The 15494-nt window shown below is 42.7% G+C and overlaps 1 protein-coding gene and 1 non-coding gene across 13 annotated transcripts in view; one reads left to right on the top strand and one right to left on the bottom strand.

Annotated features, from left to right (window-relative positions):
- The window catches only part of CUNHXorf58 (chromosome unknown CXorf58 homolog), a 30375-nt gene that overhangs the window by 4372 nt on the left and 10509 nt on the right, over positions 1-15494 (top strand). For 4 of the 12 annotated variants that reach the window (XM_050132276.1, XM_050132274.1, XM_050132275.1 and 1 more), the window contains 3 exons: positions 2253-2343; positions 5081-5175; positions 5855-5966. In XM_050132276.1, the coding sequence (XP_049988233.1) occupies positions 2253-2343; positions 5081-5175; positions 5855-5966 (298 nt within the window). Of the gene's footprint in view, positions 1-2252; positions 2344-5080; positions 5176-5201; positions 5967-6789; positions 9114-15494 lie in introns of those variants that run through there. The other 8 variants (XM_050132269.1, XM_050132266.1, XM_050132268.1 and 5 more) reach the window with 4 other exon arrangements.
- Positions 11752-11852, bottom strand: LOC126494839 (small nucleolar RNA U13). Its single transcript, XR_007590083.1, has one exon. It is a non-coding gene; the product is annotated as a small nucleolar RNA U13 (small nucleolar RNA).

Genomic DNA, 15494 nt, shown 5'->3' with positions numbered 1-15494 from the left:
TCTCCTGCTCCTGATTTGGACCTTGAGATTTCAGTCCGGTGCTCCATTGTGGGTCTCTGTCTCTGTCTCCTTTCATCGCCTGATGAAAGTTAATATTCAGGAGGATCCTTCTTATGTAGCTTCTCTAAGAACCCGAATTATACATGCCAGGCATTTTTATGTGGGCTCTAAGGAGCAAACTCGAGTCCTCATGCTTGCATGGTAGGCTTTTAGCAGCTGAGTTCTTTTCCCAGCCCTCCTCCGGCCTTTTGTTCTCTAAATCTAGTAGTCTACACCTTGCCAGCCGGCAGGGAGATTGGACAGATGTCCTTGTCTTTGCCGATAGCCCTACAAGAGACACTGACTGGGCGGGAGGGCACTGGAGGAGAGACCTGTGAATCAGTTACTACTGGGACATTATCTAAAGGAAATTCTTTCTCTAGCTGCACTGGAGTGAGCCTTGCTGGAGCAAAGATCAGAAAAGGGAATTTCTTTTTCGAGGTCACACTCATAAGCCCCTATAAAAGCAATGGGGCCTCGTGTCAATTCAACTATCCTAGGTTTCATTTTCGATGCACTCCAGTCAGCTAGACCGTGCTTTTAGTAACTAACTGCCTGTAATTCCAGCACAAAGGACCTGAGGCCAGCCTGGACTAAGTTCCCAGCCAGTATGCAGTACATAGTGAGACCCTGTCTGAACTTTTTTAAGAGCCTGACTATAAAGTAGCGGATTGCTATAGAGCATGTGCATGCTTGTGTGGGTGTGTGCAAGTTTGTGCAGATGTGGAAGCACTTGGATGTGTGCATGTGAAGGTCAGAGATCTTCCTACGCCTCTAGGTGGGGGCAGGGCGGGAGGGTGTGTATACATCTGCACAGGAGCACCCACCTGCCCTGTACACGTGCGGACAGAAATCAGAAGTCAGAAGTAGACACCAAGTGTCTTCCTCTGTCACGCTCCACTTCGTGTATTTATTTCTCAACATAGGGTCGCACACTGAATCTGGAGTGTACAGCTTCAACTGGAATCCTGCCTGCACCCACCCCACCCAGTGCCCTGATTATGGAAGTGCACCACAGCACCCACCTTTTACATGGGGGCTCGGGCTTGCTCAGCAATCTTTACCAACTGAGCCATTTCCCAAACCCTTTACCTTAGTTTTTGAGAGACTCTCTCTCACTGAACTGGAATTCACTAACAAGGCTAGGCTGACTTGCCTAGAAGCCTTGGGGAGCCACCTGCCTCCACTTCCCCAGTGCTGGGATTACAAGCATTTGCAAACACATCTATCATTTTATATGGTTTCGGGCTACCAAACTCAGGTTCTCATTCTTTACCCACAAACCTATTTCACCAGCCCCATGAATGCTTTTAGAAGGCAAATTTGCCTTCTCACACCTTCTATTTATTCGTATCCTCTCTCCATCCCTTTCCCTTCTATCCTCTCACCCCTCCCTCTTCCGCCCTTCCCTCTCTCTCCCACCCCCAACTCCCCAATAGTAGTAGGAGTTAAACCCCAGGATTTCTGACTAAGGATATACATAGTAGAGTTCTTACCTAGTGTGTACAAGTCTCTGACTCAATTTCCTTCACCACATAAGCCCAGGCCTGGTATAATCCCAGCTCTAAGAAGTTAGAGGCAGGAGGACCAGAAGTTTAAGGTCATACTCAGTTGTGTATCCACCTCTTCAGAGTCATGAGACACTGTCTCAGAGAGAGAAGAGAGAGGAGAAAGGAAAGACTGAGGGGGAGAGGGAGGGAGAGAGAAAATGTCTCACACACACTAGGACTGTAGCCTCAACCCAAATTCACTGTGTAGTCAAAGCTACGTTTCTCTGTAGCTTTGGAGTCTATCTTGGAACTAGCTCTTGTAGGCCAATCTGGTCTCGAACTCACAGAGATCCACCTGCCTCTGCTTCCCGAGTGCCACCTGGCCCAAAGTTGGTCTTGAATTCTTGATCCTCCTGCCTCCACCTGCTAACTGCTGGGAATATAATAATAAACCACCATGACTGGCTTTATGTATATGCCTTGATAAAATTTTAGCTGAATTTTTTTTTAATCTCAGGGGAAATATTAACTACTCCATATTCTCATTCTGATTAGAGACTACAAAAACTAGTTCCAATTGCTCCATCCAAATGTTCCTTATTAGGTCAGTCTTAGTAATGGGGAAATTTAAGAGGATGCATACGTTGAAACTTGTTGAAGATTTTAGGAAAATGAAAAGTACTTCATAAATTGCTAACCTCTTTTCCCTCTTATAATTAATAGAAATATTTCAGCAAAAATAATACAGAAGGCCTGGTTCATTTATGCGGACAAAACATTGTTTAAACTCCTAAAACACACAGTTTGTGCAGCGGTAGGTGGTTTTTTTTCCCCTCTGGCAGCTATTTCTTAACTAATTACAGAGAGAACAAATAACCCTAGTTATCTCTTTGACTTAGATATAGTAATATTGTGTAAAGTTATAAAATTGCTTCTTTCATTAATCTTAATGACTATTTCCGGTTGATTGTTTTAGATCTATTTATTTTTATTTTATTTATGTGTATGAATGCCTTCCAGTTCATCTGTGCACCTAGGCATGCAATGCCTGTAGAGACCAGAGAGGGCATTGGATTCCCCGGGACTGGGGCGTGAAAGACATTTGTAATGTGAGCATTAGGAATCAAATCTGGCTCCTCTGAAAGATCAGTCAGGATGTTTAACTTCGGAGCCATCTCTCCAGCCCTCTGGATTTATTTTCAATATGAATGAGTGTTACTATTTTTCTGAAATTATTGCAGTTGTATTTTAGTTGTTTTTAATTCAAATCTAACCATTAAATCTCTGAATTAAGAACTGGGGGGTGTAAGCCAGGCAATGGTGGCGCAAACCTTTAATCCCAGCACTCTGGAGACAGAGGCAGGCGGATCGCCAAGTTTGAGACCAGCCTGACTTACAGAGTGAGTTCCAGGACAGCCAGGGCAACAGAGAAACCCTGTTTCAGAGAAAGAACAAAAAAAAGAAGAAGAACTAGGGGTGTAGCTCAGTGGTAGAATGTGTATTATCATGTGTGAAACCCTGGGTTTGATCCCCAACACTTCAGGGAAAAAAAAAAAACCCTGAATTTAAAAATGCACTTTTACCCAGCAGTTTCACTTCTTTTTTTAAAAAAGAGTTTATTTATTATACGTGTGTGTATGTACATGAGCCTGAGTGAGTTTATGTGCATGGAAGATCCTGCAGAGGTCAGAAGAGGGCATAAGATCCCCTGGAACTGGAGTTACAAGCAGTTTGTGAGCCGCTGGGTGAGTGCTGAGAAGCAAAGCACTGAGCCATCACCAGCAGTTTCACTTCTAGGAGCACATTCTACAATATCATTTCATTGCAGCATTGGTTCATGGAAGAAAGGAAATGCCTCTGCCTTCACGTGTAGAGCTTGCAGTATTAACACGAGTCTACAAATACAAAGATAACCAAGACAGCTTGTTAGTGAAAAGGGCAAGTCAGAGTGGTATGAGGGATATGATCCTATTTAAATAAAAATCACAGATGCCCATCCTCCTTCCCTGAAAAAAAAAAAAAGAAACCCTGGAAACTCAGCAGAGTATTAAGCCTTGCTTAAAGTAATCTGCTATCTTCTGATATTCTCATTAGAGGAGTTTTGCAGCCCTGAGAAAGTTTGAGCAATATGTATACTTCTTCACTACCTTACCCACAGACCTATATGTATTACCATACAGAACTCATTTTTAATTATTGTGTTACTGATTTCTCATAATTTCAGTAAATAAATGAAGTTAATAAGCTAATTTTTTTACATCTTTGTTCCAGTGCTTCACAGTAATACTTCACATTAATAATGCCTTATCTTAGCCAGGCTGCAGTGGTGCATGCCTTTAATCCCAGCCCTCTGGAGGCAGAGGCAGGGAGATCTCTAAGTTCAAGGCCAGCCTGGTCTACAGAGTGAGTTCCAGGATGGCCAGGGCTACACAAAGAAATCCTGTCTCAAAAAAATAAAAACAAGGAAAAATGCTTTATCTTGTTAAAAATATTATTATTGTACATTTTATGGAATTATCACAGGCATAAAATTGAATAGAGTCATTTAAGGAAAAGAATGGCAATTTTAGAGTCAAAAAATCTAAGTTTGAGACCTAGCTTTCTCATCTATGAACTGAGTGATAATATTCTTAGGATTAAATGAGGAGATAGATAATATTCTTAGGATTAAATGAGGAGATAGATAATATTCTCAATTAATTAATATTCTTAATAAGGAGATAGATAATATTCTTAGGACTAAATGAGGAGATAGATAATATTCTTAATTAATTAATATTCTTAATAAGGAGATAGATAATATTCTTAGGATTAAATGAGGAGATAGGTAGATAAATAATAAATGAGAGAGAGAGAGAGAGAGAGAGAGAGAGAGAGAGATAGGTAGAGATAGATAGATGACTATGATACCACCATATTATATGGTAAATAAAAGGTACTTAAAAATTAGTCACTTAATACCATTATCATCCCCATATTACCATGATTCATTTAACATTAAACACTTGTTAAGTTTCTTGTGTGTTTCAGGGTACTGTATTAGATGCTAGGAATAATAACAAAGAAGAAAGATGCTGTCTCTACCTATGTGACGCTTATAATCTAGTTGGAGATATGGATAAGTCTATAGATAAATTCAATAGATTGCAAGAAAGTGTTTTCATAGGGATCTCAAATGCCTGCGATCTCAAAAGGCGTGGATACTCACATTTGGAGACCCCTGAGTTGAAATAACGGGCGAAAGGCTGCATAGACGGTAAATTGAGGAGTCAAGAGTAGAAATTCACCTCTTTAGAGCCCTGCGCTCAGGCTTCATTTCACTATGCTTCCAATGTTTTTGTTGTTGTCGTTTTGTTTTCTGGGCTCTTCTGGAGCTTGCTCTGTAGACCAGGCTAGCCTCTAAGTGACAGAGATCCACCTGCCTCTACCTCTTTGAGTGCTGGAATTAAAGGTGTGTGCCTCCACCATGAGGCTGCTTCCATTTTCGTAATCAGTAAATGACATCTGGACAGGGTACCACTTTCTGTTTATAGTGTTGTCCTCTATTTCAGGAATATTGTGTGGCACACGAACTGCTGACGAGAGTGAGCCCCGTAGAGGCTGCACTTGTTAAAGATCCTAGCATGAAGTGTAAAGTCAGATTCAGGTAATGTAACTATGCTCATTTATTTTCAGAGAAGAAATAATAGAAATGATTTTTTAATACTGATTATTTTTCACTGATTATATTTAAAAGTAAGTATTTCCCTGTTTGCATTTGTTATGTAAAAAGGCTAAGACATGACTCTGGCTATAAATTGACATAAGGTCTCACCACCATGTGACCATTCTTTGCTTGATCTTTATATGCAAATGGCCATTTCTCTCCCACCTACCAGTTCCCAAATAACACTCAAAGGCTTAATATTGCTTATAAATACTTGACTGATGGCTAAGGCTTATTATTAGCTCTTACATTTAAATTAACCCGTATTTTTTAATCTATGCTTTGCCATGTGGTTGTGGCTTGCTACCTCATTTTTTATGTGTCTTGCTTCCTCCATGCGGGGCTGATGTCTCCAAAACTCTGCCCTTTTTCTCCTGTAGTTCTGATTGGATTTCCTGCCTGGCTCTATTCTGCCTTGCCATGGGCCAAACAGCTTTATTTATCAACCAATGTGGGCAACATATATTCACAGCGTACAGGGAGACCATCCCACAGCATTTATATATTCTTTCTATGCCCTATATTTGAAAAACTATATGAGCTGTGCTAAGTACATGAGGAAAAAGCAATGGATCCCCACAACTGATGTCATATCACTAATTTTTTATCTTTATTTCAGATTTGGTGGTGAAACGTTTCCACCTTTTATCGTGTTCAAAATTTTTTTTAAAAACGATGGCCATGGTTACAAGTATTTCAGTGGGAAAGATTTACTAAAGCCGTCAAGTAAGGTGATGTTTCATGATGGATGTTTTATATTAATATTGCTTTGTAACATCTATATGATATCTAAATTGCATTCCAAGTATACAGGCTACATTATTTTGCTATTAGTCAGCCCACCAAGCTTATTCCTAAGCACCATATTTCAGAGTGTCTCCACTAAAAACAAACATGAAATGTAGTACTTATATGGAGCTCCAGAAAAATATCTTATCAGCTTTCTTTGCATTAAAACTTGAAATTCTGGCGAGGCAGAGGCAGGCACACCTGTGAGTTCAAGGCCAGTCTGGTCTACGGAGCAAGTTCCAAAAACCAAATATTACAGTATAATACATATTGGTTTATTGAGACAGGGTTTCTCTGTGTAGCCCTGGCTATCCTGGAACTTGCTCAGTAGACCAGGCTGGCCTCGAACTCACAGAGATCTCCCTGCCTCTGTCTCCCAAGTGCTGGGATTAAAGGTGTGTAATCACTTCGGGCATGAGAAGTATATTTTCATCTTACTCTTGAGGGATAAATTCATGTCATGTTCATCGTTAGATTAAGATGAGGTTGTTTCTATAAAATACCATCGATCGTTTCTATTGTAAGATTATATAATCAGACTTTTCCAGGAACTGAAATTCTCCTGGGTCAATCCCACTGTCCCCGTTGTTAGGGTTAAGAAAATGACAACCTCAAAAGGAAGAAGTCACTCAAAAACAGTATTTAAACATTAAAACATGGTATAATAACTTCATTAATTTTTTGTTTATTCGTGAAGTAAATGTTGCAGGGGGAGGAAATAGCCCAGTGATATAAAAAAGGAAATGTGGCTTCCCTTTTCTCCAGCATCCTGTAAGCTTCATCACATGCCTTGCTGTGTCTCTGCCATCCACCTGTCTGAGAACCTGCTAACAGACAGTAGGAAGATATCTGGGTTTTAGAAAACCCCAAATCAGCAAACCCGAGGAAGACTGACAAGACTCCAAAATGATGGCTCACCCTTACATGAAAACTTTTCCTAACAAAAACATTGAAATTCAAAATTTACAGAATCTGAGAATGCCAAGGGTACAGAAAGTCCCCCCACCAGTAGAGAATCCCGGGATGAAATGCATAAACTGTGGGGCCTTTGGACACACTTTAAATAGCAGTAAGTGCCCTATGAAGACCTGGGATGGTGCCATGGTCCCACTGCCCTTGGGCTTTAAGGAGAGCCAGAACCCACAAAAGCTAAAGTATTTTTGGGGTCCTGACCCAAGTAATGAGACAGAGAGAGAGAGAAAAGACAGAGAAAGACAAGAGAAGCAAAGGGGGGCTCTCCTGCTTAAATTTCCCAAGAAGCCCCCAAAGAGGAGGGTGCCGTGTTGGAAGGATTTGGCACCTGTTGGTAACCATCTGAGGCGTCCAAGCAGACCAACATTTATCCATATAAAGAGGAGATCATCCGCGAAGTCCACTCAAACTAATCTGGCGTCAGTCAAGAAATCTGATGAGGAACACGTGTGTGATACAGCACCTTCCACAGAAGACACTAATATCTTACCTCTTAAGGAAGAGAAATGTCAGACCTTGGAGGTCCCTAACATGCCACAAACAGCATTTGGGCACAGTGGTGAGAACCCAGCTTTCAGTGAGAATCCAGCAGACCAAAGCACAAAGGATTGCTTCCATCAAGTTCCCCAGGCTGCTTCCAAAGTGCAGGAGATGGGCCACATGCTGAACACCCAGTCACTAGCCCAGTGTTCCGATGAAGATAAACACCCCTGTGTGTACTCCGCCGCACATCCAGATAGCCAGCACGCTGAACTCAGCCTCGAGGCAACCTATGAGGGAAATCTCCAGTTCCCCAGCCAGATTATCCAAAATCCTCAGGAGAAATGGCAAATAAACTTACTTCAGAAAGAGCAGAAGCCTATGTTGGAGGCTTTTCATGATGTGCCATGTTCTAGTGCCAGTCAAATTGACCCAAAAGGGTTACCTCAAGTGACCAGTGTTGGACAACAGCCTCCACCCAGCGGAGCTTTCCTGAATTTCTCCCACTCTTTCACTGAGTCCTGTTATACAAAGTCCAACCACGTTCCAGTCGAACCTGTCCGAATGGTCTTCACTAGATTGAGAACCGGCTACTGGAGCTCCAAGATCTTGGAAGCTTCCTCATCCCATCCTCCTGAAAAGAAAATGTCTCCGGATAGGATCTCGCCTACCCTGAAGCACTCTAAAGGTTCCGCTAAGCATCTTCATAAATACCCTTCCAGCCTCTCCGTTGAGGAGAGGAAATGAGGAGATCACATCAGAAGAAACTCTCTCCAGTCTCCAAGGGACTTGTGGAGGACTGTTTGAAGGAGGAGAGAGTAGAGGAAGCTGACTGAGCCAGTTGAGTGATGTCCTTGGGACCGTGAAGCTTAGGAACTAGGGGTATCCCATCAACTGAACAACGGAAGTATCATTCAGAGCATAAAAAACTGCACTTCAGATGGAGTTTGCGAAGGGAAAATGTTAAGGAGTCTCACATGAAATCTGTAAGAACTTGAGTTGGTATGTACATGTGTTTATTCACACATAAGTAGAAAGCCAGAATTAAGCTGTTGAGCGTCCAAATGTGTGTATTAGTAGAAAGTCTGGATGGCTGTAGGACTTACATCTTCATCCTGACCTTAGAAAGGCGCTCTTGACTCTCACCGTGTGTAGGCAGAAGCTGGCGTGAAGAAAGCTCTCTTGCACTTACACAGGCTCTTTAATGACTTGTAAATATGTTTTAGAAATACGTTTCAGTGTTATTTTATTAAAGTTCTATAAACTAGACCAAAGAAGAAAGAAAATGTACTCACTGCTACGCCTGCCCTAAAGTGCTGCAGCTGTCACTGCTATTAGAGTAGTCAGTCCTAATAGTTCATGGTGTTGCCTTCATTTTATAATGAAATTTTAGAATTGTGTTTGTTCTTGTTATTAAGATGCTATTGTAGTATTCAGCCTGGCTGTTTCGGTGAACACTATAATGGACTTTTAATGAGCAGAAATACCCAACTTGAAGAGGACAGTTTGGACTGCCCCTGTCCCTTTCATTCCTCTTCAAAACAGACTTCTTGTGAAGTTTGCAATGGGGGGAGGGATTGTTCTTATTCTAAGTTTACATGTTTGCTCTTTGAATAAAATTTTTGGTGTCAAATTGATCCAACTTTTCTGTTTACTTATTTCTTTTCAGTGTTTGTTTGTTTGTTTGTGAAAAGGTTTCTCTGTGTAGCCCTGACTATCCCCGGAAGTTACTACATGTACTAGGCTGGCCTTGAACTCTCAAGAGATCTGCCTGCCTCTCCCCCTAGAGCTCTGGGATCAGAAATGTGCATCACCACACCCGACTCTTGAACTTCTTGAGCTTCTGCTTGCACTGCCTCCACCTCCAGAGTGCGAGGATAACAGGTATGCCAGCACATCTGGTGTGTGCAGTGGCGGGACTCAAACCTAGGGCTCCTTTATGTGTGCTGGGCACTAGGTGAGCACTGTACCAAATGAGCTACCTCCCTAGCCTTAAGTTCATTTACTCTTTCATTTTATTATGTTGTTGCTTTTTGGTTTTTTTGTTTTTGTTTTTCGAGACAAGGTTTCTCTGTAGCTTTGGAGCCTGTCCTGGCACTAGCTCTTGTAGACCAGGTTGGTCTCGAACTCCCTCCTGCCTCTGCCTCCCGAGTGCTGGGATTAAAGGCGTGCGCTACCACCACCTGGCTCATTTTATTATGTATATGGGTGTTCTGCCTGAATATATATCTGTATGCCACATTCTAGTCTGATGCCAGAGGAGGTCAGAGGAGGATGTAAGATGCCTTTGAACTGGAATTGGAAATGGTCATGAGCCACCATTTGAGTGCTGGGAATCGAACTCCTATGCTCTGTAGGAGAAATCAGTGCTCTTAACTGCTAAGCCATCTTTCCAGGCCCTCATTTATTTCTTTATATAAGTGGGCCAGTTTTAGTTTGTTCAGATGTCTAGTCTAAATCCACTTATTTGTGTTGGAAGTGTTTGCCTGCATGTCTTGCGCACTACGTGCCTGCCTGATGCCTGGGGAGGCCAGAAAAGGGCATCGGATCCCCTGGAACTAGATTTACAGACAGTCATGGGCCTCCAAGCGGGTGATGGGGGTTGAACCCGGGTTCCCTGGAGGAGCAACCAATTCTCATAACTACTGAGCCCTCTCTCCAGCCCCTGTAATTTCACTTCTAAGGGAAGAGGAATTCGGCACACTTTGCTGCAGAATTCCACTCCGAATCTCCATTTCTTGTTGCATGTCCTCGTCGTTTCCCAGCCGCCTCTCTCGGGTGTTCCCAGAAGGCACAGCAAGTGAAAGGGGAGGAACAAAGGAAGTTAGGCAAAGCTACTGTAATCAAGACAGAAAAATGTGGCATAAAGACACACATAGGATCCTCCAGAAAAAAATAGAACTGTATTTATATATAGATGATCAGTGTTCTTTCCAAAGGCGCCAAGGCAGGTCAAATAGCTCTAGAGCAGTGGTTCTCAACCTTCCAAGTGCTGCGACCCTTTAATTCAGCTCCTCTTGCTGTGGTGACCCCCAACCGTAAAATTATTTTTGTTGCTCCTTCATATCTGTAATTTTGCTACCGTTATGAATCCTAACGTAAACGTGTTTTCCAGTGGTCTTAGGAGACCCCTGTTAAACGGTCTTTTGACCTTCCCCCAAAGGATCGCAACCCATAGGCTGAGTTTCGCTATTGTAGAATAGGATAATGATTTGTGCATGCGTGCGCATTTACGCATGCGTGCGTGCGCATTTACGCATGCGTGTGTGCGCATTTGCGCGTGCTGGTGCGCATTTGCGCGTGCGCACACATGTGCATGCGAGCACGCGCGCGCGCACACATGCACGCATGCTCTCTCGTTTTGTTCTCGACTGACGATATATTCTCTCAGCATTGGCAATTTACAAGAGGTTCTCATTATTGTTGGTCCATCAGAGAATTTTCTAAAACCTTGCTACCCAAAGCATGTCTTACACACGGGCATCCACTGGGCCATTTTAAAACGCAGAACCTCGAGACTGGAGAGACAGCTGCTATGCGCTACTCCTGCAGAGGACCCAAGTTTGGTTCTCAACACCCATATCAGGTGGCTCACAACCACCTGTAACTCCAGCTTCAGGGGATCTTGGGTCTTTCCTGGCCTCCTTGGGCACATACGTGCATGTGCATATGTGCACACACAACTAAAGAATAAAAATAAGCCTGGCAGTGGTGGCGCACGCCTTTAATCCCAGCACTTGGGAGGCAGAGGCAGGTAGATTTCCGTGAGTTCAAGGCCAGCCTGGCCTACAAGAGCTAGTTCCAGGACAGGCTCCAAAGCTACAGAGAAACCCTGTCTCAGGACTCGAGAGATGGCTCAAAGGTTAGGAGCACTGACTGCTCTTCCAGAGGTTCTCAGTTCAATTCCCAGCAACAGAATGGTGGCTCACAGCCATCTGTAATGAGATCTGGCACCCTCTTCTGGCCAGCAAGCATACAGACAGAACACTGTATACATAATAAATCAATCTTTTTAAAAAAAAAAAAAAAAAAAAAAAAAAAAAGAAAGTTTTAAAAAAAGAAAAGAAACCCTGTCTCGAAAAAAAAAGAAAAAGTATTTTAAAGAAAAAATGCAGATGCACCTGTCCCACACCAGACCCCCAGGCCCAGCATATCCATTTTAACAAGCCCCCGACACAGTGATCTTTGACAAGAAATCGTTTATGAGGACTACCCTAAAAGACTTCCTATTCCATGGCCCGGAGCACCACTGGGTAACTGGCATTTTTTTTTTCATGTCAGACAATATTGTGCCTACATGTAATGGTGTTAAAGGAGGCACATCTCACATAATGGTGTTAAAACCCAGTTACTGCACTTACAGGCTACAAAAGGATCCGTGGAGCCAACTGACAAGCCTTAAGTGTTGACATATAGCAACCGTTGTTTTATATTGAAAAATGCCTGTCCTTTTAAACTTTTTTCATATAAGAAAAACATTAATAGCTACCCTTGTTACTTGATTATTCTCTCTCTCTCTCTCTCTCTCTCTCTCTCTCTCTCTCTCTCTCTCTCTTTGTCTCCCTCCCTTGCTCTCTTCCCCTCCCCACCTCCTGCTCTTTTCCCCTCTTTGTGGCAAGATTCATATATACTAGGCTGGCCTCGAATTCCTGTAACCAAACTGGAACTTCTGATTCTCCTTCTGCTTTCCTATGCTGTTAATACAGGTGTCCACCACGAGATCTGATTTGTACAGTAAATTCGGAGGATCAAACTCAGGGCTTCATACATGCTAGGCAAGTGCTCTGCCAGCCTTGCTGTCTTTGTCAGTCCTGCTTGATCACTTAGAGGTGAAGGAGTACCCACGCTGGAGGTTAACGTTGAGGAAGTCCTCCCCATTTGTTTTCCATGTTGATTTTTGAGACAGGGTCTGTCATTGAACATGGGCTCACCAATTTTTTGTTTGTTTGTTTTTCGAGACAGGGTTTCTCTGTGTAGCTTTGGAGCCTATCCTGGAACTAGCTCCTGTAGACCAGGCTGGCCTCGAACTCACAGAAATTCGCCTGCCTCTGCCTCCCAAGTGCTGGGATTAAAGGCAAGTACCACCACTGCCCGCCTGGGCTCACCAATCTAACCAAGCTAACTAGGCAGTAAGATTCAGGGATCTGCCTGTCTCTGTCCCACAGCAGTGGGGTTTCAAGATGTATGCCACAATGGATACCGTAGGATATCTTACATGGGTGCTGGTGATCAGAAGTTGGGTCCTCCCACTTAGGCAGTAAGCACTTTACCAACTAAGCCATCTCCTCAGTCCCTCTGGCCCAACTTGATCAGTTTCTATCAACTGTAATCTCGAATGTGCATTATTTCATTTAATTCCCATAAAAACTAGTCTGTACGTTTTGTTAATCTATCTTTACTCCTTAGAATGTATATGAAAGTAGAAAAGAGATTAATGGAGAAGTGGGAGTAGGAGGGAAATATATATGTTATAAAAATGCCATAATGCCTAGTAATGAAAAATAAAAGCACACATGCAAAAATAAATAAATAAAAAGACCAAGTAACTGACTTAAAATCTCCCAATTGGAGAGTGAAAGAACTGAGAGCAAAGTCTGTGTTCTTAACCACTCCGGAGGTCTGGGATGACACTATACATGTTCTCTCACATGGCCCTCCTCCCGTCCTCTAAGCTGAGAAACACTGTTCCCACTTTGTGGAAAAAGCTAGAATTTGAAGCCGGGCATGGTGGTGCATGCCTTTAATCCCACACTCAGAAGGCAGAGGCAGCTTGGTCTAAAGAGCAAGTTCCAGGACAGCCAGGGTTATACAGAGAAACCCTGTCTCAAAAAAAAGGAAAGAAAGAAAGAGAGGGGGAGAGAGAGAGAGAGAAGTTAGCTTTTGAAGAGAGACTTGGAGATGTATAAGTGAGATTTGAATGCTAATCTGTTTCTACCATACTGCATACTTTTCAAAGCTGAAACAATCCCAGCAGTTAGCGAGCTATTATTTATTTATTCTGCATCTGCCTATACTGAATTATTCCAAGTCAAGTGCAAGGATACCACTTTTTACTACTTCCATAAGTGGGAATTTCCAGCAAAAAATGAGCAACTGGGGCTGGAGAGATGGCTCAGAGGTTAAGAGCACTGGCTACTCTTCCAGGATCCTGAGTTCAAGTCCCAGCAACCACATGGTGGCACACACCACCTATAATGCCCTCTTCTGTCATGCAGGCAGAACCCTGTATACATAATATATTCATAAATGAACAAATGAATAAATAAATAAATCTTTTAAAAAAATGAGCAACTGGCTGGATGTGGCCAGTTTCTGACAAAGAACATTTTGACTATTGGGCAGCACTCTTTATTTTTTTCAGACACCTCTGGGCTTGTGTTCATGAGCATGAGGACCTGAGTCCTGACCACCAGCATCCATGTAAGATAAATCACAGTATCCATTGTGGCATACATCTGAAACTCCCTGCTGGGGGACAGAGACACACAGACAATAAGCTGGCATGTTTAAGTACCTGGTCCCTGGTTCGAGGTTCCTATTGAAGATGTGATCTCTTAGCTTCCTGCTCCAGGCACCTGCTGCCATGTTTCCCGTGGTATTTGTGGAGTCGCCCTCTGGAGCTGTACACCAAAGGAAACTCTTCCATAAGCTGCTTTTGATCATGGTATTTTCCACAGCAACAGAAACGTTCCTAATACGCTCTTTCACAAGTAGGCAGAGAGCTTGTCCAATGCTTCTGGGCCTGGTTTTCTTTGCCCACGGGACTAGAATAGACCCAGTGCATCTCAGGCAATATATGGATGAGAAAACTGGGTCTTGGAAAGATCACTGGTAGTGGCTGAGTATAGCAGTGGAGGGAAGAGCTGATAATACATGCCTTCTCTAGGTCATCTGAGCTGAAGTAATCTATAGATATTCCTAAAGAAATCGTGAGAGCAGAAATTGCATGGTTTTATATCTGTTCAGTGTGCCAGGATTTGTTTTTACCTTTAGTGCAGTTGGGCTGGCTAATTAAAATCCGCAGGACATTGTAATAAAACACATTAGAGAGATGCACCAATATCATCTTTTCTTCAGGTCTATGATGTGCAAAGAAATTGGTGAAATGAAAAGCAAAAATAATCCGCTCATGGAAAAGCTCCTCTGATTTTCATTAAACTGTTCACTTTGGTGCACTAAGAATAAAATATGACCACTGAAACATTTCATCTTCCATATGCATTACCAACGCTTTGGAAGTCAAAACAAAATACAAAGGGACTATTTTGGATAATAAAAGAGAATTAGAGAGGCAGATATGTGAAGGCAAGCTATTGTGTCGTGCTTTAGTGAAAGGAACAGAAGCTCTGGCTTTTGACTCTGACCGAGCTCTCGCTTATGGCCTCCTGGGCGGGGGGCACAGCCTCCGTGCTCTGCCAATAGCACATTCAGAGGTCCAGAGAGAACGAAACTGATTCTGGAATAGAAAGAGACTCGAGTTTTCCTCTGCCAGCCTCCCTCCACATAAGCAGACCCTTTGTGGCCAGAAGCACAGATCCACCTTAGAAACAGTGTTAGATGATTCTGCACATACTTATGGAGGCCTGGCAGTATTTAAGTCTCTCCCAGTGTGGCCAGCTAGTATCTGCAGGACAGATGCATGTGGAAGGATTTGGTGTGACTAGAGCCAAGACAAAGAACTTCAGCCTCTGTGCCGTCTATGAATTTTCTCTCACTGGCCTCTCAGACATTTTCCTTGAATGCAAACTGTTGGCATTTTAGAAAGAAGGAGAAATCCTTTATTTGCTTTTCTTTGACTACTGAAAATGAAAGCTGAAGGCAAGGGAGGTAGAAGCAAGGCAACACACCTGCCATTTCCGTTTGAAACAATGAATTAGCTAACAGAAAAGATTGTGAATTCCAGCAGCACATTGTCTTCTTGGTCCTCGGGCACCCCGTTTCTTTCCTCTGATGCACAAATGAGAGTATGGTGTCTTTTGTTTTCATTTAAATGAAAAGAATGCTTTGTTTTGTTTTGG

The sequence above is a fragment of the Alexandromys fortis genome, unplaced genomic scaffold (assembly GCF_014885135.2).
Source record: "Alexandromys fortis isolate MF-2015 unplaced genomic scaffold, M_Fortis_MF-2015_v1.1 scaffold_414, whole genome shotgun sequence".
NCBI classification, from domain to species: Eukaryota; Metazoa; Chordata; class Mammalia; order Rodentia; family Cricetidae; genus Alexandromys; species Alexandromys fortis.
Note: the sequence above shows the minus strand (reverse complement) of the source record. Positions and strands in the feature narration are given on the sequence as shown.